This window comes from Onychomys torridus, chromosome 16 (assembly GCF_903995425.1).
Source record: "Onychomys torridus chromosome 16, mOncTor1.1, whole genome shotgun sequence".
Lineage (NCBI taxonomy): Eukaryota > Metazoa > Chordata > Mammalia > Rodentia > Cricetidae > Onychomys > Onychomys torridus.
Window position 1 is genome coordinate 44107378 of NC_050458.1, and position 21762 is coordinate 44129139.

A 21762-nucleotide genomic window follows, 5' to 3' on the forward strand; every position below is an offset into this window, starting at 1 on the left:
CTCGCTGGAGAGGGCACCAGTGGCCACCTCCCAGACTGGCCGCCAGGGACGACAGAGAGCAACTGACTGGGCATTCCCCAGACCTACCCAAGGCGACCCGCAGAGGATGAACAACGCGGTGAAAGAATGGACTGTTACGCATTGTTGCCACCTGAACCCCCGCCCCAAAAGAGCCAGACTTCGTCACTATCCCAGTTTGGGGAATGAGACCCTCTCATTTTGTTAGCACCCTTCGGGCTGTGTGTTGTGTGCTTTGAGATAGGATATTCCACATCGGCCTTCAACGGTGGATCTCCTGCCTCAGTCTGACAAGTGCTGGCGTTATGACGCGTGAGAACACGCCCAGCTCCTCACCACCGTGTGGGGTATATATCTGGCCTTTCTCTCCAGTGCTGGCCACAGAATAATCGAAATGTAATGAGCTCTTCACGGGTTTGCAAGCTCTCTGACCCTTGGGTGATTGCAGGCATACTCATTACCTGGCTTCCGGGATTGGGGAATGGATTCACGGGGGGGAAAAATACCTAGCCCCTGGCTGGGCGTAGTGACGCACTCCTTTAATCTCGGCACTTGGGAGGCAGAGATCAAGGGATGTCATGAGTTCCGGGCCGGCCTGGTCTACAGAGCGATTTCCAGGACAACATCGTGAAACTCGTCTCAATGGGGAAAAAAATGCTTAGACCCATGCCCGGGGCATTAAGCGCTAAACAAACGTTAGCTTAACTTCGTCATTTTCGCTTTGGCCACTGTGCCCAGTCGCCCTTTTAAGGGACATTGCCACTTCCCCACTTAAGCGGAAGTACCCCTGAGGGCTCCGGAAGTGACTTCAGAGCCCCTCAGAAACATGGCCCCGGAGCGTTGTTCCGGAAGCGGTCACGGGCATCTGCGTGACGCTGACCGAGTTAGAGCGTCCCGTGGTGTTTCTATGGTGCCGCCCGCAGCCCCCTGGCTCTCCGCTTCCTTTCCCGCCTGAACGCCCGGAGCTGCGAGGCCGCCGGCGGACCCCACCCGCGAAGCTGCCAGCCGCCAGGGGGAGGGGTTGGCAAGGAGGTGACGCTCTGGGCGATCCCGTCCGCGTCTCGATGGTGCCCAGCGCTCCAGCGCACCGTTCCGACTCCTCGGGGCGGACGCGGCCCCTTTAACCGGCCGAGGGCGGGGCCGAGGAGTTCCCGCGAGAGCGGCGGGGGGCGGGGGGCGGTGCCGAGGCGGGGGCCCGTGGCGGATGGAGCCCGCGATGGAGCCGGAGACTCTGGAGGCGCGAATCAGTGAGTGTCCGGGAGGGGCGCGGGCCGGACCGGAACCGGAACCGGGGGCGCGAGGTTGGCCCCTTTCCCGGCGGGGGCGGGGTCCGCGCGCCCCCTCCTCACGCCCCGCCCCCGACCCAGGAGGGGCGGCGCCCCAGTTCGCCGCTCGGACCCTGGCAGCTGCGCAGCCAGCCAGGCTGTGAGCGGGCGCCGCCCACCCACCCGATGACCCGGTTGCCGGGAGCACCCCCAAACCCTGAAGGCCCTGACCGCTGCACAGAAGAGCAACCCCTGCAGTCCTCCCTTTGAGGGACCCCACTAGCTCAAGGCCCGCGTCTTTTCACCCTGTGATCGCAGCTTTTCCCGGGTCCAGGAACCGGGGGACTCCTGGCCCAACTCAGCCTGCACTGACCATGCTGGGAGAAACTCCCAGTGCTTAAGCTTGGAAGGGTCCCGTCTCAGACTCCGTAAAGAAATCCAAGTTCTCTGTCACTACACCCAGCCCAGTCTCATTCTGCATCCCAGATTGCTTTCCTAGCCCCTCCTGAGCTTCCTCCCAAGGCCTCTGCCCTTGCTTCCTGTCTCCTTAGAAACAGCTTTCTACAACTCTGGCTTCCAAGTCCCCGGCCCCTCCCTCTGCTCTCCCTGTCCCACCCTGCTGAAGATCCTTGGCTTTGCCAATCCCATTCCTAGACTCTGCCCCTGGGAGCTGCAGGCTGCCTCTTCTGGTCCATCTAGTGACAGGTCTCTCCCAAGGCCTTTCTGGATGGGGCTATCAGCTGAACCTCTTGGCCTCAGGTACACCAAGGACCTGTGTGGGGTGATGTGGGAAATCATGGCCAGAACCTTTGAAGCCAGTCTGGAACAGAGTTGAACCAGGGGACTGATTCCAAACCACACCGTCTGGGGGAATGTAGGAGAGTCAGCCTGGCAGTTGGGGAGGGGAGCGTGGAAGAAGACATTCACTGCCTGTGGACTTGAGATACCACAGCTTCACAGGTCTCAGGAGGTTAGAGGTAAAGGGTAGCTTCTAGGGAGGATCATGGATGCTTTCACCACCAGAAGAGTCACTCCCAGTTGTGAAACACCCCTCTCCCTCAAGTACTCTCCCCTGCCACCTGCCAGGGGAGATGCTCCCCCAAGTGGAGGCCGGGGAAAAGGAGGGGGCCTGTCTCCTCCAGCTCTAAGATCCTTAGTTTGCTGAATGTTGGGGAGAAGCTGGTCTGGGCAGTCAGAGTTTCCTTTTCCCTGGCTCCTGACTCCACATGACTGGCTCCACCCTCGCTGGAGCTCACATGCCTTTGACACTTTGAAGGACTTCCTGTTTTAGCCCTTTTCCCAGCTGTCATTGAGGGGCCAGTACCCCATTCATTGTCTCTGACTCCAGACTGAAGTCCCCTTTCCAGTGTTCAGTCCTTGGCCATTGTGGGGGACAGTAAATGTACAGCCTTCCCCAAGGAAGCAGGAGGTGTCCCTGATGCTGCTGGGGGCTCACTGGCGACTTCTGTTCCTCTTAAGGACTGGAGGGTCCCCGCAAGGCTTGTGGGATAGATTTGTACCAAGATAATGCTTCTTCAGCCCTCTGCCCAACCATATTGCCTCTGAGACCCTAGGAGAGAACAGCCTAACCCAGGGCCTCCCATCCTTTCTGCCCGCTCTCCCCTTTACAGCCAGCCCTCCTGCGATCGCTAATCTGAGTAGTCAGCGCTGCTTTGTTTAGGCCAGTAAGCTTCAGGAGAGCAGGGCTTTTGTCCACCACTGTATTTTTTAAAAATAAATGCGCATCAAGTGAATGGCTGCCAGGCACTAGGGTGTCTAGGCCCCCAGGCATGGCATAGGTCCCTCATACTGGGCCCTCACCGCCTCCTGTCTACACATCTTTCACGGCCCCACCTCTGGGCTGTGACCCTCTGTACCCCCAGCATGGGCAGAAATGTCTGGGCACCATGGGGACACTGCAGCCTCACCGTGCATGAAGCATTTGTCATCTGACATGTGATTGGTTCGCTCTACAAGTGGGGAAATGGGGGTTCAGGGAGGTTCTATTACATACTAGATCTTCACTTGGCCAGTGTTGGGGGCTCAAGAAGGGGATTGTCTGGTATTATCGGCCACGCTCCTCTTTGCTCATTCCTGCATTCCAACTTCCCTGGCCTCATCCTGCCTACCACTGATCCCTCCTCCATCCATTCATTCTCTCACATACTGAGGGGAGATCAGTGTGTTCACGGTGGCAGAGAGCACAGTGGCACTGTATAATAGTCCACTTGGGCCCACAGCAAAGAATAGTCCAGGACATAGCCCCTGCCATGCTGGGCATAAGCGAAGGACTAGAGGACCATCAGAAGAGGTATTCCTGAGCCACTCCCCAGGGACAAGGTCTGGTAGAACTAGACCTGAGGTCCAGGGTACAGTGTTTCCCAGGCTGTGTCCTTAGCTGGGCAGATCAGCCCTCAGCCTGGTTAACTCCTTCCAGACTTGGCTGGACTGTTACCTCCTCTGGGCAGCCGCCCTGGCCCCAGGCTGACCCAAGTCTGCCGCTCTGGGTTCCTATGGTTTCTTGGCCACTCACTCTTTCTTGAGAGCCTGGCTTTTCTTGGCCTACTGCCAAGCCTGTAGTTCTTCAAGGACCAGGACCTTGACCTTTTCCTTACCCCTAAATCTCCTGAGTACAGATTCCAGGAGAATGGGGATACTGTTCTCAAGAACAGAATCAGAGATGGTAAAGTCAGCATGGTGGGTACAGCCATGGAAGGTGGTCCCTGGATGTTGTCTCTGGAGAAGGGGCCATTGGGTGGAAAGGCGGGGTAAGCAGCAGCCATGTGTGTTCTGCTCACTGACTCCACTGGAATGTCGGTGCTCAGGCTTGGGGCTGTCCAGCAAAAAGTGGAGGGAAGCCTCTCCCATGTGTTCAGTCCCTCCTGACCTTGCCAGTTGCAGGGAAGAGTAAGGAGAGGCAGAAATCCCACTAGCCCATACTGACTCCCTCTGCTCTTGCAGACAGAGCCACAAATCCCCTGAACAAGGAGCTGAACTGGGCCAGCATCAACGCTTTCTGCGAACAGCTCAACGAAGACTTTGAGGGGTAGGTGGCTCCACTTGGCTGACACATGAAGCAGAACACGGTGTCCTGTCATGCACACTCCAGAACCTGGTCTTGGGCAGGCTAGAGACCCGGTTTCCATTCTAAGTGCGCCCACAGTTAACAAAGACAGCGGCACTTTTTACTAGAGGTTACATGTAGACCACCCTCTTTGAGGGGAGCCTTCCTGGACCCATTTTATAAATGAAGAAACTGAGGCTCAGCAGTTTGCTCTTGAATCTCACCAGGACACTGGCAGTCCTGAGCTTGGTCAAATTAACCCCTACTATGTGGCTGATGGTTTATTGGGAGCCTTCTAGAGGGCAGACTACACCCTCCCCAACAGGTCCTTCATGTAAAAAGAACCAGAAGTACCTGGAATGCTTGTCCAAAATGCACGTGTGGGCCGTCCCTAGAAGTGACTCCCCGAGGGCTTGGACTCCCAGGCTCCTTGGTGCTGCTGGGTCGCAGGGACCGAGTCATAGGGCGCTTCTCCTCTACCCTCCTTCCCAAGACAGGTGCTTCCAGTAACCCTTGGTTTGGGGTTTACGGGCTTTGGGGGAAACGAATCCCACCTCTGATTAGTCTTGGGCAAGCCATTTGCTGTTCTGACCCTCGCTGTCCTCAGTTGTAGCATGGCACTGCCAGTGCTGCATATGTGAGGGTTACGGGGTTTCCAGCCACTGAGGAAAGCAAGGAGCGGAGGTGCTGTGAGTCACTTTGCATGGCCTTAGCACTCAGGCTGCGGTCCTCTGTCCTTACCATCCCGTGTGCAAGCCAAAGACACAGCTGCTTTTGCTTCTGGTGGTGAGGAATTAGAGCTCAGGGCCTCACTCACCCATGCTAGGCAGGTGCTCTATCAATAAGCAACATCTCCACATCTCCAGGCCTGTCATAGTTCTTAAAGCCAAAAGGGGCTAAGTGCATACCTCTTGAAGGACCCTGCCTGCCCTGGGTGCCTGACACTGCTGTCACCATCCCAGGACCTGTTTGATCTGGAGAGAGGTGGGCCTTTGTATGTGCTTCACGGGGCCAGTAGAGGGCTGAAGTGCTGCAGTCTAGCATTGTAACTGTCCCTCTGAGTGACTCAGGCACCATGTCAGCCATGACTGTCCCTTCTCTCCAGGCCTTCACTTGCCACCCGCTTGCTGGCCCACAAGATCCAGTCCCCACAGGAGTGGGAGGCCATCCAGGCCTTGACGGTAAGAAAAGATCAGGTACCCAACAGCAGCCACTGGGCTAGCCTTCTGTCACAGCTGGGCCTCTGATGGTGGTGGCAGGGATTCTCCACTTCAGCAGGACACCTCCCCGGGATACATGTTAAACACAGGCAGGGCCCTCAGCATGCATAGTTTGGAGTCTGTTTATAAAGCTCCCAGGTTCCCATGTGGGATCTGCAGACCCTGGCCAGCCAGCACCATCCTCTTCAGTGAGAGCTAGGCTCAGGATTGAGGTTTCTTGGCTATACCAGGAGCAAAAGAGGTGGGTTGCTTTCTGTGACTCCGTGCACAGCCCACATACCAGCAGCCTTAGCACAAAATTGTCCGAGGTCAGGAGAAAATTGCTCTAAGTAACCAATCATGTTCCAACACATCAGTTTGGGTTTCTTCCTCAAGTATGCAAGATCTTGTGACTTCACGAGTTTGGGAAAGGCCAGAGTAGTGCCAAATAGTTTTGTTTCCTAAGATTTATTGATTTATTTATTGTGTTTATACAATATTCTGCCTGCAGGCTGGAGAGATGGCTCAGCGGTTAAGAGCACCGTCTGCTCTTCCAAAGGTCCTGAGTTCAATTCCCAGCAACCACATGGTGGCCAACAACCACCTGAAATGAGATCTGGTGCCCTCTTCTAGTTAGCAGGGATACATGCAGACAGAATACTGTATATACATAATAAATAAATCTTTAAAACTAAATATATATATATATATATATATTTTCTGCCTGCATGTATGCCTGTAGGCCAGAAGAGGGCACCAGATCTCATAAATGTTTGTGAGCCACCATGTGGTTACTGGGAATTGAACTCAGGACCTCTGGAAGAACAGTCAGTGCTCTTAACCTCTGAGCCATCTCTCCAGCCGCCAAATTTTTTTTTTTTATTTTTATTTTATGTGCATTGTTGTGTTTGCCTATATGTTTGTGTGAGGGTGTCAAATCCTGGAATGACAGACAGTTGGGAGCTGCCACGTGGGTGCTGGGAGTTGAACCCGGGTCCTCTGGAAGAACAGTCGGTGTTCTTAACCGCTGAGCCATCTCCAGCCCCCAAATTGTTTTTTGAAAGAAGAAAAGTAAGCCGGGTGGTGGTAGCACACACCTTTAACCCCAGCACTCGGGAGGCAGAGACAGGCAGATCTCTGTGAGTTCGTGGCCCTGGTCTACAGAGTGAGATCCAGGACAGCCAGGGCTACACAGTGAAACCATGTTTAAAAAAAATTTAAAAATATGAAAAGAGGAAAAAAGTAGTAAAAATACCTTGTACAAGGACACATGGCCCAAGCCATAGAGGAACCTGTAGTCATACCGTAGCTGGAGCAGTGCTGGTCAGCGGAAGACCCCTGACACGGTGCTCCAGGGGGTGATGAGCAATCGCAGAGACCTTTGAGCCTGGGCACCTTGTGCCCTCAAGGGTCATTCCCTTCCGCTGGGCCCTGGCAAGGTCAGGAACTCCCTTACTGCTTCCTTTCCCAGGTTCTGGAAACATGCATGAAGAGCTGTGGCAAGCGGTTCCATGATGAGGTGGCCAAGTTCCGCTTCCTGAACGAGCTGATCAAGGTTGTGTCTCCCAAGGTGTGTCCTAGCCAAGGCTTGGAATGCTGGGTCTGATGGGTTGTAGAAAAAGGATCCCTAGGGCCTCCCTGTTGGAAATCTTAACACAGATCCTTCTCCAGGGCCCGACTGAGTCAGGAAAGCCTGGCAGCTGAGGAACCAGTCAGTATGCAGGGAGAGCTAGCCAGGCAGTGGTGGCGCACGCCTTTAATCCCAGCACTCGGGAGGCAGAGCCAGATGGATCTCTGTGAGTTCGAGGCCAGACTGGGCTATAGAGTGAGATCCAGGAAAAGGTGCAAAGCTACACAGAAACCCTGTCTCGAAAAACCAAAACAAAACAAAACAAAAAAATGAAAGAGTTAGCAGGGAGAGCTAATCCCAGGGCACACACATGCTGTCATTGGGTGTGCCCAGCCTAGGTTGCTTAGGTGTCTGCCATTTCTCCCTGTCCCCATCACCTAGATGTGGTTTCTGTGAGCCTCAGCATCCAAAGCCACAAACCTGAGTCAGTTATGTTAGCAGATGGGCCACACCCTGGCTACCGACCTTTGGCCTGGGAAGTCCTCCCAGATTGGGTACATATTCGATACCCAGCCCCCTGCCCTTCCTCTGAGTAGAACTCAGAGTGGGCCGTGCAGCCCCACGTCTCCCAGGAGAGAACTGTGCCCTGAAAGTCTCTTGGCCTAGTTCGATGATGGAAGTGATTTGTGAGGTCAGCTGCACATGAGCCCTTCCTCCTCACCTGGAGCCCTTGGCTATGTGCTCCTGCTCTGGGCCTCCAAGTTCCACATGCCCACAATGAGGAAACTGAGTCACAGACACAGCCAATAGGTAGTCCAGCTAAGAACTGAGCCCAGAGCCGGGTGGTGGTGGTGAACGCCTTTAATCCCAGCACTCGGGAGGCAGAGGCAGGAGGATCTCTGTGAGTTTGAAGCCATCCTGGTCTACAAAGCGAGATCCAGGACAGCCAGGACTCTGTTACACAGAGAAACTCTGTCTCAAAACACCCCCACACACACACACAAAAGAACTGAGCTCAGTTTACACCAGCAGGCTGCAGGGCATCCTCGACTTTGGAGGCATCTGGGAGGCTTGGAGGCTTAGGAGTGAGTGGGGCTGAGCAGTCTCGAGTCTAACTCCCCTTCTGTATGTCTCTGAAGTACTTGGGCTCCCGGACGTCAGAGAAGGTGAAGAACAAGATCTTGGAGCTGCTGTACAGCTGGACGGTCGGCCTGCCTGAGGAGGTGAAGGTTGCCGAAGCCTACCAGATGCTGAAGAAGCAGGGTGAGCCTCCACCCCCAGGCTGACAGGGACCAGTAACCTGCCCTGTCTGCAGCTCAGGCTCCAGCAGTCTCTGGGGCTCTGCCAGCAAGGCCATGCTTCTCTCCTCAATGTTGTCTCAGGAACACACAGCTATGGGGCCTCTCTGGCTGTGCCGAAGTCCAGCTTGAGTGGGGGGGGGAGGTGGTGTGGGGTCAAGCTTACCTTCAGAGAGTGGCCACAAAACATAGGTGCCCAGGGACTAGGGACGTAGCTCAATTGGCAGAATGCTTGCCTAACATGCATGAGCTCGGGTTCCGTCCCCAAGAGCAAATACTCCAGGTATGGTGGAGACATCTTATAATCCCAGCACTTAGGAAGGGGGGCAGGGGCATCTGGAGTTGAAGGGCCACCCTTGGCTACAGAATGAGCCTTTCTCCAAAAATATGTATGGAAGCTGGAGAGAGAGTTCGGCAGTTCAGAACCCTTGTTGCTCTTCGAAAGGGCCCAGGTTTGATTTCCTGTACTCCTGAAGTGGCTCACAAGCACTTGTAACTCCAGCTCTAAGGGATTTGATGCATTTGACCTCAACATGCGTATGCCCACATGGAGACACAGACACCACAATTTAAAAAAAAAAATCTTAAAAAAAAACCCCTATTATTTAAATTATATTAATATATATGTATATATTAATATATATTGGGTTCAAACCATCTCTGATGGAGTTCACTGTGCAGGTTAGAAGTAGTCAGAAGTAGTTTAATCCCAGCTCTCTGAGAGTTCGAGGCCATCCTGGTATACAGAGTGAGTTACAGGGCTACACAGAGAAACCCTGTCTCAAAAAACCAACCAAACAAACAAAACGGTTTCCCTTTCCATCCATCAAGGTCCAAAGCTGGTGAGCTGACCTCCCTTTTGTAAAGCCTTTCCAGCCACATGGAATGGCTAGGACCCTCCCCCAAGGACTTCTAACTGCCAGGTTCCACCCCCAGAACACTAACTGCCCTAAGGCTGGACCCTGCCCCCACCCTACAGAGTAAAAAGCCCAGTCTCTGCATGTGAAATCCCACCAATCTCCATCCTGGAAAGTTCTATCCCCTCCCCAAGAAACACTGAGCCCTGTGTCTACTGGAGCAGAGCAAACTGAACAGGATACAGGGCTTACATCTGCCCAAGCAGAGGCAATCACCCTCCTCGTTTCCTCCCTCTCAATAAAGCTCTCGAGTGAGGTTTGTTGTGTGGTGTGAGTTTGGCTCCTGGCTGCCAGGATACCTTTCCATCTGAGCTGTTATGCTTACGTTTGGTGCCGTGACTCGGATAGAAGCCCATGCTTACACCTTTGACCTTGCTACTCTATTCTCATATGCCCCTCCTGATACCTCTGGTCCTGATACCTACTGACAGCCTTCTTAACCCTGTCTTCCCAGGGATTGTGAAGTCTGACCCCAAGCTTCCAGAAGATGCCATCTTTTCCCTCCCCCCTCCACGGCCCAAGAATGTGATCTTTGAAGATGAGGAGAAGTCCAAGGTAAGGCAGAGTGACAGCTTGGGCCTCGAGGCTCCTAGCCCCTAGAGCAGAGGCTTGTGCCCAACGTGATCCCTGTGGAGGTGGCTGTGGGAGGAAGCAGCACTTAGCACCTGCTGATTACACCGACCCCATGCCAGCATCCGTATTCAGGAAGCACAGTTCACCACCCAGGGTTGCTTGAGGAGCTGCACAGTTTTTTATCTTTGTATACCAGTTGACTTGCTTGGGGTTGAAGAAGCATTTCCAAGGCTACCTCTGTGGTTTCTGGTGTGTCCGCCTGGAGATTCCAAAAGCCACAGGGCTCTGGGAAGGGCTCTGTGCTAGGATATCCTCCTGCTGCACTCTGTGGGGAGTGTGTGCAGTGTCTTGCTTATCTGAATGGACACCCATCAGATGTCAGTCAGTTTTGACCATTTTGTCTAGAGCTTTAGCATTGTGCCCGGCCCCACACACAGTCAGAGGATCCGGATTGTAGGTTCTGGCCTGGTGGTGCCCTCAGTCACCTCCTTGTCTCTGCAGATGCTGGCCCGCCTGCTGAAAAGCTCACACCCCGAGGACCTCCGGGCTGCCAACAAGCTCATCAAGGAGATGGTGCAGGAGGTGATGGCTGGCCTGGGGTACAGGGGTAGAAGACATGGATGTGAAGCTAGGCCACCAAGCAGGAGCGTGTGCGTGTGCGTGTGTGTGTGTGTGTGTGTGTGTGTGTGTGTGTGTGTGTGCGTGTGCGTGTGCGTGTGTGTGTGTGTGTGTGTGTGTGTGTGTGTGTGTAATGCCCCATAGTACCCTAGCAGGATCGTTACCACAGCAAAGAACCAACAGGTGCTAGGAGGCTGATGTTTAACAGGAAGAATTGCCCAGTGTCTAAGTGAACCTGCTATTCGGAATTCCTGAGGTGCTAGTATTTGTTAGTGATGAGGCCAAGAATTGAGAATTGGTGGCATGCACCTGTAATCCTGAAACTCTGGAGGCTGGGGCAGGAGGATTGTGAGGTTGAGGCTAGTCTGGGTCATATAGCAAGACCCTGTCTCAGACAAAAAGAAAGAAAAAAAAAATTTTGGAGCCAGGCGGTGGTGACGCACACCTTTAGTCCCAGCACTCGTGAGGCAGAAGCAGGGGATCTCTGTGAGTTTGAGGCCAGCCTGGTCTACAGAGCTAGTTCCAGGACAGGTACCAAAACTACACAGAGAAACCCTGTCTCGAAAAAGAAAAAAAAAGAAAGAAAGAAAAGAAAGAAGGGGCTAGAGTGATGGCTCAGAGGTTAAGAGCACTGGCTGTTCTTCCAGAGGTCCTGAGTTCAATTCCCAGCAACCACATGGTGGCTCACAACCATCTGTAATGAGATCTGGCGCCCTCTTCTGCCCTGGTGTGCAGGTGTATATGCAGACAGAATACTGTATACATAATAAATAAATAAATAAACCTTTAAATTAAAAAAAAGAAAGAAAAGAAAGGAAGGAAGGAAGAAGTTTGGGAGCCAGCAAGATGACTCAGCAGGTGTAGGTGTGTGCTGACAGCCTGAGCTGGGCCCCTGAGGACACACGTGGTCGAAGGAAAGAACCAGCTCTCACCAGTTATCCTTACTTCCACGTGCACACTAGGGCACAGGTACACACACACACACACACACACACACACACACACACACACGTCAGTAAATACAAACACTTTGAAGAAGTATCTTGGGGTGTATTAGGGCTACAGCTTAGTGGTGGAACACTTTTCCTACATGCATGATGTCGTGATATCCTTCCTCAGCACCCCCCCCCAAAACAAATTGAACCCTAAAGTATGTTTTCAATATGTCTGTAAGTATGTGTGTATGTATATAGATATGCACACACACAGCAAAACACAGGTGTTGATGTATGACTAGTGTGTAAGTTAATATATGTTGGAAGTTACACTGATGTTTAATAAGGCAAATCATCAAAGAAGACATTTAGGACTGGTTGTGCTAGTGTACACCTTTAATCTTAGCACTTGGGAGGCAGAGGCAGGTGGATCTCTGTGAGTTCAAGGTCTACATAGTTTCAAGACAGTCTGGGCTATGTAGAGAGAGACTCTCAAACGAAAATTTTTTTAAGAAGTATTCAGGATGTGGCTCACACCTCCAACCTCAACACTGGGGAGGCCAGGACAGGAAAATGGCCTTGTCTTGACTTCCAGGCCAGCCCTAGCTACACAATGAAACTTTGCCACAAACCAAGGCACGTAATAGCACAGACAGAAGAGGCCAAACGTAACACACTCTCTAGGCTCAGAATTGACAGTAGGGAAATAAAGGGTCAAGGCCACAAGGCAGGTGCCTCTGAGGCAGAAGACAGCCCATCATGTACCCAAGGTGACTGCCCCCCTGCAGCCCTGTGTATCTAGATCATCAAGTGATTTTTTTTTTTCTTTGAAAATATAGACTTCAAGCCAGGCATAGTGGCTCACGCCTTTAATCTCAGCACTCAGGAGGCAGAGGCAGGCGGATCTCTGTGAGTTTGAGGCTAGCCTGGTCTACAGAGTGAGTTCTATAATAGCCAGAGCTACACAGAGAGAAACACTGTCTTTGAAAATGAAAATGTAGACTTCTACATGAAATCTCCCAGCTCACTAATGATAGCAGCATAGAATTTTCCAGATGTTTTAAAAGTGTGTGCCTCACAGAAACTGCTAGTTCATTTTTCTTCAGAGGCAAGATCTAGTCATGCAGGTTGGTCAAGCTAAGCTTGGGCCCCAGATTGCATGGCAGGGGCTCCAGGAGAGGGTGTATCACAGGCCTGGATGGCTTCTGTTCAGGGTTGTGTTAGAGGGCCGGGCCATGTGAGAAGGTCCTGGGCATGCCCACCTCCTGCAGTGGAGACACACTAGGAAACAGAATGGGCTGGAGAGAGTGAGATTACTTCCTTTAGCTACCTTTAAAGGCCAGGAGCCCCCACACTTTCCAGGCACCTACAGATACAAGGAGGGACACCATACCTTGTTTCTAGGTTGTGAGTGCTGACCAAGAACTCTTACCTCTCACTGTCAAGTATGGGGCGGGGCCGTTGTCTTCAAGAGACAGACACAGGGAGGGCAAGAATGGCACAGGACCATAGCCATGAGTCTAGAAACTCTTGGGGTGATCTCGGGCCACCCCTGGATCCAGGACTCTGGCAGGAGAGTAGGAAGGGACATGTAGTAGTAGACTGCTTCTTGGACAGAGGACCTGTCCCTGAGTGGCAAGCTCTCAGCAGGACTGCCCACACAGAGCTGCAATCATGCCCAGCCAGCTCTCTTCCCGACTCGTACCAGCTCCAGGGCCAGTGGCAGGCCTGAGACAGCCTCTGCCATTTGCTGCCCCGCAGGACCAGAAGCGGATGGAGAAGATCTCAAAGCGGGTGAATGCCATCGAGGAGGTGAACAACAATGTGAAGCTGCTGACAGAGATGGTGATGAGCCACAGCCAGGGTGCCGCCTCCAGTAGCAGTGAGGACCTCATGAAGGTAGGCCTGCTCCTGGCCACTCCCAGCCTGGCCCCAAGCCCCTGAGAACCCTTGTCCACTCACCCTGTCCCCCTAGGAACTGTACCAGCGCTGTGAGCGCATGCGGCCCACGCTCTTCCGATTGGCCAGTGACACAGAAGACAATGATGAGGCTTTAGGTGAGTCCCAGAGTGCTGAGGTCAGGCCCTGCCCCTCCACCTGCCCCTCAGGCCCCATAGACACCCGCCCGCAGTTGGAAGGAGCCACCACAAGGGGGCCCCCTCTCCCCAGCCCTGACCTGAGAAGGCCGCAGATGGCAGAGACTGCTGTGGTGGACTCCATGAACAAGGTCCTGAGCAAGCGTCTCATCTCCTGCCCAGAAGGGGGAGCTCTCCCCATTTCCCAGCGTGGGTCTCAGAGCACCAGTGTGGCAGATCATCCCATCTCATCCACTCAGGCCCTCTGTCATCTCTCTGTCTCTCTCCTCCCTGCCTGGCTGTCCCCTGGACATTCTGAGTACATCTCAGCTTCTTCGCCAGCTCAGCTGTCTGGACCCCATAGATGCAGTGGGATGGGGGCCCTTCCCCTTCATATACCCTTTGGAGCCGGGCAGTGGTGGCGCACACCTTTAATCCCAGCACTTGGGAGGCAGAGGCAGGCCGATCTCAGTCAGTTCGAGGTCAGCCTGGTTCACAAAGTGAGTTCCAGGACAGCCAGGACTGTTGCACAGAAAAACACTGTCTTGGGGGGAAAATATTCTGCATGAATGACATTTGGGGTTGGGGATTTAGCTTAGTGGTAGAGCACTTGCCTAGCAAGTACAAGGCCCTGGGTTTGGTCCTCAGCTCCGGGGAGAAAAAAAATACCCTTTGGGGTGGATGTGGGAGGCTCTTCTCCCCTATCCAGAGACCCCACTCCTTTAACTGGCCTCTCCCCTCCTTCCTGTTCCAGCTGAGATCCTGCAGGCTAACGACAATCTCACCCAGGTGATCAACCTATACAAGCAGCTGGTCCAGGGTGAGGAGGTCAATGGCGATGCCACAGCCAGCTCCATTCCTGGTGAGAAGAGAGCGGGAGCTCTGTGGGGGCCCAGAGTGCAGGGCGGCACGACCTTCAATGTGACCTGGGCCCCTTAAGACCGTGAAGGTCCCGAGAAGGGAGCTGAGGCATTCTCTGGCAAGCCTAAAGTTGTTGGGGAAGAAAGCCCAAGTTTGTCACGGACCAGAAGGAAGGAGGTTTTTCTTTGATCCAGATGTGTGGAGCTGGGTCATACCATACCCTAGGCTTGATTGGACTATCAGAGACAAGGAAAGGGCTTTAGACACTGACGTGCAGACCACTGAGGGGAAATGGCAGCATGGTGTGTGGGGGTGGCGGACACAGGAGAGGCTAGTGGTGAGCAGCCCTTGGAGAGTGGGAGGCCCTCTCAGAGGTATGAGAGCAGCAGTGATCTCCTAAGGCTGTCCTAAGGGACACCTCAGCTGCCGTAGTTGGTATCACTGTGTAGTCACACTAATGCCACATTTCTGACATGTCCCTCACCTTAAAGCTGATTGCGTTCTGAACACAAGTGCCGTCTGCTAAAGAAAGGGCTGGGGTACCACAAGGGCCGGGAGACCTGTGGTGCAGAGCGGAGGAGGGAGGTTGCTGTCCCACCCCTGCGCTTCTGAGTGGCCCCCAGGACTTGCCCAACTCTCCTCTCCACTCAGGGAGTACCTCAGCCCTGCTGGACCTCTCAGGCCTGGACCTCCCTCCCTCGGGCACCGCATACCCAGCCACGCCCACCCACCCTGGCAGCCAGAGCAGCCCAGAGCAGCCCAGTGCCTCGGTGTCCCTGCTTGATGATGAGCTCATGTCTCTGGGTAAGGAAGAGGACGGGGCAGGGCAGCCTGCGGGCACCTGCCTTCCCTGTCCTGAGTGAAGCCGGGGCTCATGGTGACCTCACCACGTCAGCCTGGCAGAGGCGGGGATTGCTGGAGTGTGTCTCCACTGGGTAAGGATCAGCAGCTTCTCCCAACAGCAAGGACAGGAGTTAGTCAGATCCACTTGGAGTGAGGAACATTGAAAGTGTAAGCAGTGAACACTGTTTTCTTCAGGCTTTTTGATTTGTTGGGTGGTTGATTGGGTTTGTTTATTTTTGTTTTTTGAGACAGTTTCTGTGTAGTCCTGGCTGTCCTGAAACTCACTCTGTAGACCAGGCTGGCCTTGAACTCAGAGATTGACCTGCCTCTGCCTCCCAGTGCTGGAACTAAAGGCATGCACCACCACACTCAGCCTTCTCTGTGGTCTTTTTTTTTTTTTTTTTCTGTCTTTGTGTGCAGGCTTTATTTGAAATATTTTTTTCAAGAACCATCGCTACTCCTCAGGACAAGGGCAAAGGTCACCCTCTGCAGAACCTTGGGAACTGCACACAGAACTGTGCAGAGGCCACATCTCAGCTGAAGCTAGGGCCTGCCCGGGGGTGGAGGGGTGGGGTGGAGGTTCAGACAAGGAGAGGGTGTCAACTCCAGCTGCCACCAGGGTAGTATCTCGTGGTCCCAGACAGGAGGCTGTCTTTGGGAATTCCATCATCTGGCTACACCCCTGGCTGAGGTACCATCAGATCAATGTGACTCAAGTTCCTGGACAGCCAAACTCTGGTGGCAAAGAGTCCCAAATTGAGGATCAAGTTCCTCCGGAAGTCGTTCCAATCGGTGAGGTGGTGAAGCGGTAGATGCCGGGGAGCCAGTCTCCTACGTTGTCTGGAACCTTGGTGGCCTCGTTGGCCGAGCCAGAGGCGCTCACCGTCACCCGACTAGAAGCTGTGACTGCACGGAGCACCCCCCTCTGGGGTCTGAAAGGACCACCATAGGAAGACCTGACAGCTGCTGGTTCCCTGCCTGTGGGGAACACCTGCTGAAAACAGTCTCTGTCTTCTCTAAGTCAAATACAGGGGAGCTTGGCTGAGGTGTTCAGGACAGACAGGCCTCAGGCTGGTTTCCCGCCTGCCAGGGCCACTCCTCAGGACCCTCCAGCACCAATTAGTTGGCTTTCTTGACTAATGCCAGAGTCCACCTGATCCACCTTGCGTGGTCCCCATGGACCCAGGTTCACCCAGGATAGCACTTGCCCACGGATGCTCACCTGGACCCTCGAGCTCAGGCTCTCCTCTCTCCTCACGACCTCCGCTCCTGCTCTAAGCTGCTGAGGGCAGAGGCGAAAGTTCCAACCTCTGCCCATTAGTTGGCTTCTGTGGGGCCTTGCCTGGAAGAGAGGAAGCAAGTGTGGGCTGCAGGATGGCTGTTGGGACAGTGCTTTCTATTTTTGTTCTGCCACTGGTTCCCTCGGAGGAGTGTGGGTTTCATTCGTGAGCCTCTGAGAAAGGAGAGAATCCAGGGATCTCCAAGCCAGCAAGCACATGGCTAGCTTTTAGCTTACCAGGCCAACTCCGTATCTTGCTTTCTCTACAGGCCTAAGTGACCCTACACCCCCTTCAGGCCCCAGCTCAGACAGCGTGGGATGGAACAGCTTCCAGGTAAGATTGCTAAAGCTGGTTCAGCCTGTGACAGACCCAGGGGCAGGGAGCCTGAGAGGTACCAGCCAGCCAGCTGGGTATGGGCAAGGCTCCCTGGAACAGGGCAGTTCCACCCTAAGGAAGAGCCCAACAGTCTCTTCTAACCTCAGCAGAGGTGCCTGGGCCCCAGCCTGGGCTCCCCCAACAGGACCACAGCCATGCCTTCAAGGTTAAGCTGGGGGGGGGGGGGGCTCTTCTTCCCTTAAAGGTGACTTGTGGGCCCCTGAGTGTGCAGCTCCAGCCAGGCCCAGTGTTCCGCCTTGTGATGAAGTGGTCTATTGTCCCTCTGCTTCACTGGTCTGTGTTGTCACCTGCGGGGAGGGGAGGGCCACAGGGCCCAGGTGGTGACCAGAGCACTGTAAAGTCTCACCCTGACTCCTTTGCCCACAGTCCTCAGATGGCGCTGAACCCTCAGTCCCTCCCCCAGCCCAGGCCCCCAGCATGGACTGCCGACCCCCAGCACAGGCACCCCCACCAGCGAGCAGCGGCCTGGATGACCTGGACCTCTTGGGGAAAACCCTCCTGCAACAGGCTCTGCCCCCAGAAGCCCAGCAAGTGCGGTGGTGAGGGCTGCTATTGCCAGGGCCCCTGTCCCCACAGGCCAGCAGGGAATCGTCCGTCACTGTAGCTCCTGGGAGCCCAGCATGTTGGCCTACCCACTGTGATGAGGGTTTCACACCACACAGAGTTGATGAGAATGGGGCACAGTGGTGCCCGCCAACATGCCCCCTAGAGAAGAGAGAGGGGGTGGGTCAGCATGGGAGGATGCCCAAGGCTAGAGACACTGACCTGCAGGCACAGAGCTGGGTAGCCCAGTCCTTCCCGGGCCCTAACAAGACCACCTGAAAGTCAGTTGCTAATGCACTGTTCCCATTAAGGGAGAAGCAGCAGCCAGCCCCCCGCCTCACTCTCCGTGACCTGCAGAGTAAGAGCAGCTGCACGTCACCCAGTCCAGCACCCACCAGCCTCCTCCACAGCGCGTCCCCAGAGCCCCCTGGGCCTCCACCACAGCCAGCACCCACCGAGCTCTCCTTAGCCAACATCACTGTGCCCCTGGAGTCCATCAAACCCAGTGAGTGGAACTAGGTGGGGTGGGAGGACCAAGCCAGGTCAGCTCTTGTCCCCCTGCACGACGGCTTCCCACCCTGGAGTGACGCAAGGCTGCTCCCTAATTTCTGAGTCACGGGAGGTGGGGGGGGCTTTTTTTTTTTTTTTTTTGGTTTTTCGAGACAAGGTTTCTCTGTGTAGCTTTGCCCCTGTCCTGGATCTCACTCTGTAGACCAGGCTGGCCTTGAACTCACAGAGATCCTCCTGCCTCTGCCTCCCGAATGGACCCTGACCTCTCCTCCATAGAGAAGGCAGGGGCCAGAGCTAGAAGGTTCTGTAAGATTACAAAACCAAGCCTCAAAGAAAGATCCAGGCCTCGGCCCTAGGCGTTTCTCACTCAGGAGCAGTCGGTAGCACTGCCTGACACTCGGCCTGAGCTGACGACTAGCCAGGCTGCATTGACATTCTCAGAAGCGGTGACCAAGGGCAGCACCCCTTCTCCATCCTCCTTTCCAGTAGAACTAACCCCGAGCTCAAAGAGTGCGCCACCCAGACTTTGACCAGAGCCCTTGACTCCAGCCCAGGAGAGAACCTGGCTGTGACTTGGCTCTAGGGATGGTGTTCTGCCTCCACCATCTGGTCTCTCTGTGCCTTCAGCTCCAGTGGAGGCCAGACCCTGGGTGAGAGGCGGATAGGTATGTTCTGGCTCCACCCATTCATTCATCTCCCTCCAACCCTTCTCCCAACAGGCAGCATCCTGCCGGTGACAGTTTATGACCAGCATGGCTTCCGTGTCCTCTTCCACTTTGCTCGGGACCCACTGCCAGGGCGCTCTGACCTGCTGGTGGTGGTGGTCTCCATGCTGAGCACCGCCCCCCAGCCCATCCGCAACATTGTTTTCCAGTCGGCTGTCCCTAAGGTGACAGGGCAGACCAAACAGGTCTTCCTCCCTCAAGGCAGGGTGACCTGAGACTCGATGGGCAGCTAGCTGGCTGGGCATGGTCAGAGGACAGGATCTCCCTCACTGGGGAGCTGGGGGAGGCCGGAGGAGAGATCCCTAAGACCCTGGGAGGGAGCTGGTTCCTCCTCAGTGGCTGCCTGACCAGCTATACACCTCCTACCCTCAGGTCATGAAGGTGAGGCTGCAGCCTCCTTCCGGCACAGAGCTGCCAGCATTTAACCCCATCGTCCACCCCTCAGCCATCACCCAGGTCCTGCTCCTTGCTAACCCCCAGAAGGTGAGGGCCCAGCTATGACAGGGCAGTGCCCCGGGGTGGTGCCGGCCTCCTTTTCCTGCTCTAACCCTCGCTTCTGCCATTTGTGCCCCAGGAGAAGGTTCGCCTTCGATACAAGCTCATCTTCACCATGGGCGACCAGACCTACAACGAGATGGGAGATGTGGATCAGTTCCCCCCTCCAGAAACCTGGGGGAGCCTCTAGGACAGGGGGGCTGGAGAGAGGAGGGCAACAGGACCTAGTCCTGCTCAGCCTGGGCCTTCTCTCCTTCCTGTGGCCCCCAGTGACTCTTCCCTCTCCCTAAGCCTCTTCTCCTGCTGAGCCAAACCCGGCAGGAGGCTGGGCCTGGATTTGCCATAGCTACTGGGATCCCCATCACCAGTGGGAGCCAGGAACAGGGAGGGGCTGTCTGCCCTGGAAAGACTCTCGGGAGTGAGGGAAGAAGCATGGCTGTTAGGCCCAGCTCTGACCCCAGCCTGAGGTGGGGTCTCCCCCACCTGTCTTTTATGCCTTACGGAAAGGCCCAGCCATAACTTGGAGGCCATGCTGGCGCTGGGACCAGCCCAGGCTTCCTCTGTGGGAACCCAGTGACTGGGGGTAATGCCCATGCCCTAGCTGTTTGCACTTGGTGTGTGGTTTGGCTCTTTGCTTTTCTTTTGGAATGGCCCTGTGGTCCCAGAGCTGAGGGAGCTCCACTCAGCTCCAGCCCCTCTGGAGGCCTCCCTTTGCTCTCAGGCCTCCTGCGGGGCCATGGGAACTTGAAAGCAAAGCCAGAGGACATGTCCCCCTGGGGGGCCATGGAACTCCCAGAGTTCCATGCTTCATTCATCAGCTTTTGCTGGGGCCTCCTGTGAGCACCTCACATCTGCCCACCCATCTGTGGTCCAAAGTAGGGTCAGTGTGGGTGACAGCGGGAGTATTTATGAAAATAAAATGACCTTTTCCTGGAGTAGCCGTTCTTGCCAGGTTGAGGGAGGCAGGGGAGAACCAGGGATTGGGGGCCTAAGGACTGCACTATCTGTTGTGTCCCCATCTCCCACCCATTCTGACTCCTCGGTCCTGCACCAGAAGAGGTCCTACTGGGGACTGAGTCGGGGTGGCCCAGCACAGTCCCAGCTGGAGATGAGGCCACTAAGGGGTTCAGCTTCTGCAGCAGCCGAAGGGAAGCCCTGGCTCCTTGCCTCCTCCTGCTGCACCCTGCAGATTCTCCCATGGGCTTCTCCCAGCCCCAGGTGCTGCTCTGGGAAGCAGGACTCCCCACAGCAGATGTGGCAGGCCCACTCCAGGAGCCCTGCACCACACCCGCTTCAGCCGTCCTCACCTCCCTTGGTGTGATAAAGGGCTGTGCCCAAGCAGGGTGAGAAAGCCACAGCTAGAGCTAGGATAATCTGCCTGCCAGTGGGGTGCAGTGAGGAGGGGGTGGGGGCAGGCGGCCCACCCTTGGTCCCATGAGCAGCTGTATTGTCACAGGCTCCAGGAAGCCCCACATCTGAGAAAACACTTTCACTTTGTCTCATCATCGGGCAGTTCCTGATCTGCAGTTAGCTACTACAACCCTTTCCGTAGATCCGGTGAAGACCTCCTGCATATGATACAGCTCTCCTCCTGGCAGGCCCACACTGCACACAGAGTGAAGGCATCTCGGGTGGACTGTATAGCAAATGACAGAGGTACCGGTGCCTCTCGGCCTCCCTCCAACCAGACTCCACTGCATGACTCACTCCTGACACAGCTGATGGCCTGTCCTGGCACCTGTCCTGTCTGAAAAGGTCCTCCAGTTCCCACCTGGGGCCTCAGGGTTGTCTCCAGTATAATCTTTTTGTTTTTTGGAGACAGGGTTTCTCTGTGTAGCTTTGTGCCTTTCCTGGAACTCACTCTGTAGCCCAGGCTGGCCTCAAACACACAGAGATCCACCTGGCTCTGCCTCCCGAGTACTGGTATTAATGGCGTGCGCCGCAGCCACCACCACCGCCCCGCCCAGTATAATCTTGTTAAATGGCCCCTGAATGGGTGAGGGTAGGCATGAGTCGTGGGACCATGAATTTGGGAGTTCCATGAATTGGTGTGCTGGTTCCAAAGTCACTCACTGACTTGCTCTCCCTTTCTAGGTTCTTTGTTTAAAAGGGTCACAGGGTGGGGACCTAGAGAGCTAGTAAGGCCCCTTTGAGGGATCTGTAGGCCCAAGAGCCCAGGCTGCGGTATAAGAGGAACCCCTTCAGTTTCCCGGCCCAACCCCACCTCTGGCTAAATTGGCAATTAATGAGGCAATTCCACATAGTTTATCTAGTAGTCAAAAGGGGATTATTTTGAGTAACTTAACAACAAGCAAAGGGAGGTGGTTACAGGATCCAGGAGAGGTGAGGCCCAGTCCAACGTGGTTCTCTGGAGAATTCTGATTTGGTCCGTAGTACCAGCATCCAGCATCTGGAGTCATGAGGTAGCCAAGAGGGAGTAAGCATTTAAGCATTTCAGGTCTGCCGGTCCGTCTGCCTTCTAGGGGTGGTGCTTCAGGGACCGAAGCACAGAAAACCACTCCTACATCTGGCCTTGTCCATCTATGAGCAAATCTCTGGAGCACACACTCCCATGCA

At 54.8% G+C, this 21762-nt stretch overlaps 1 protein-coding gene and 1 pseudogene across 2 annotated transcripts; one reads left to right on the plus strand and one right to left on the minus strand.

Annotated features, from left to right (window-relative positions):
- Window positions 1–820: 820 nt before the first annotated feature.
- Gga1 (golgi associated, gamma adaptin ear containing, ARF binding protein 1) lies at window positions 821–20120 on the plus strand. Of its 2 annotated transcripts, XM_036207953.1 has the most exons (17): window positions 821–1265; window positions 4245–4329; window positions 5453–5528; window positions 7018–7116; window positions 8256–8379; window positions 9786–9886; window positions 10406–10486; window positions 13219–13356; window positions 13433–13514; window positions 14287–14394; window positions 15045–15197; window positions 16785–16849; window positions 17279–17451; window positions 17767–17960; window positions 18685–18854; window positions 19063–19173; window positions 19265–20120. In XM_036207953.1, the coding sequence occupies exons 1-17, from the start codon at window positions 1223–1225 to the stop codon at window positions 19373–19375; spliced, it is 1914 nt and encodes a 637-aa protein (XP_036063846.1). In that variant the 5' UTR covers window positions 821–1222; the 3' UTR covers window positions 19376–20120. The 2 variants fall into 2 exon arrangements, with proteins under 2 accessions (XP_036063846.1, XP_036063847.1); XM_036207954.1 differs by lacking the exon at window positions 19063–19173.
- Window positions 15657–16254, minus strand: LOC118596909 (annotated as a pseudogene).
- Window positions 20121–21762: the final 1642 nt, after the last annotated feature.

Excerpts from the sequence above, each read along its gene's own strand:
- Gga1 (XM_036207953.1), top strand. The coding sequence starts at position 1,223 with ATGGAGCCCGCGATGGAGCCGGAGACTCTGGAGGCGCGAATCA. Across the intron at positions 4,330-5,452 it reads CTCAACGAAGACTTTGAGGG|GCCTTCACTTGCCACCCGCT; the intron begins GTAGGTGGCTCC and ends CCTTCTCTCCAG. Across the intron at positions 18,855-19,062 it reads TCCAGTCGGCTGTCCCTAAG|GTCATGAAGGTGAGGCTGCA; the intron begins GTGACAGGGCAG and ends TCCTACCCTCAG.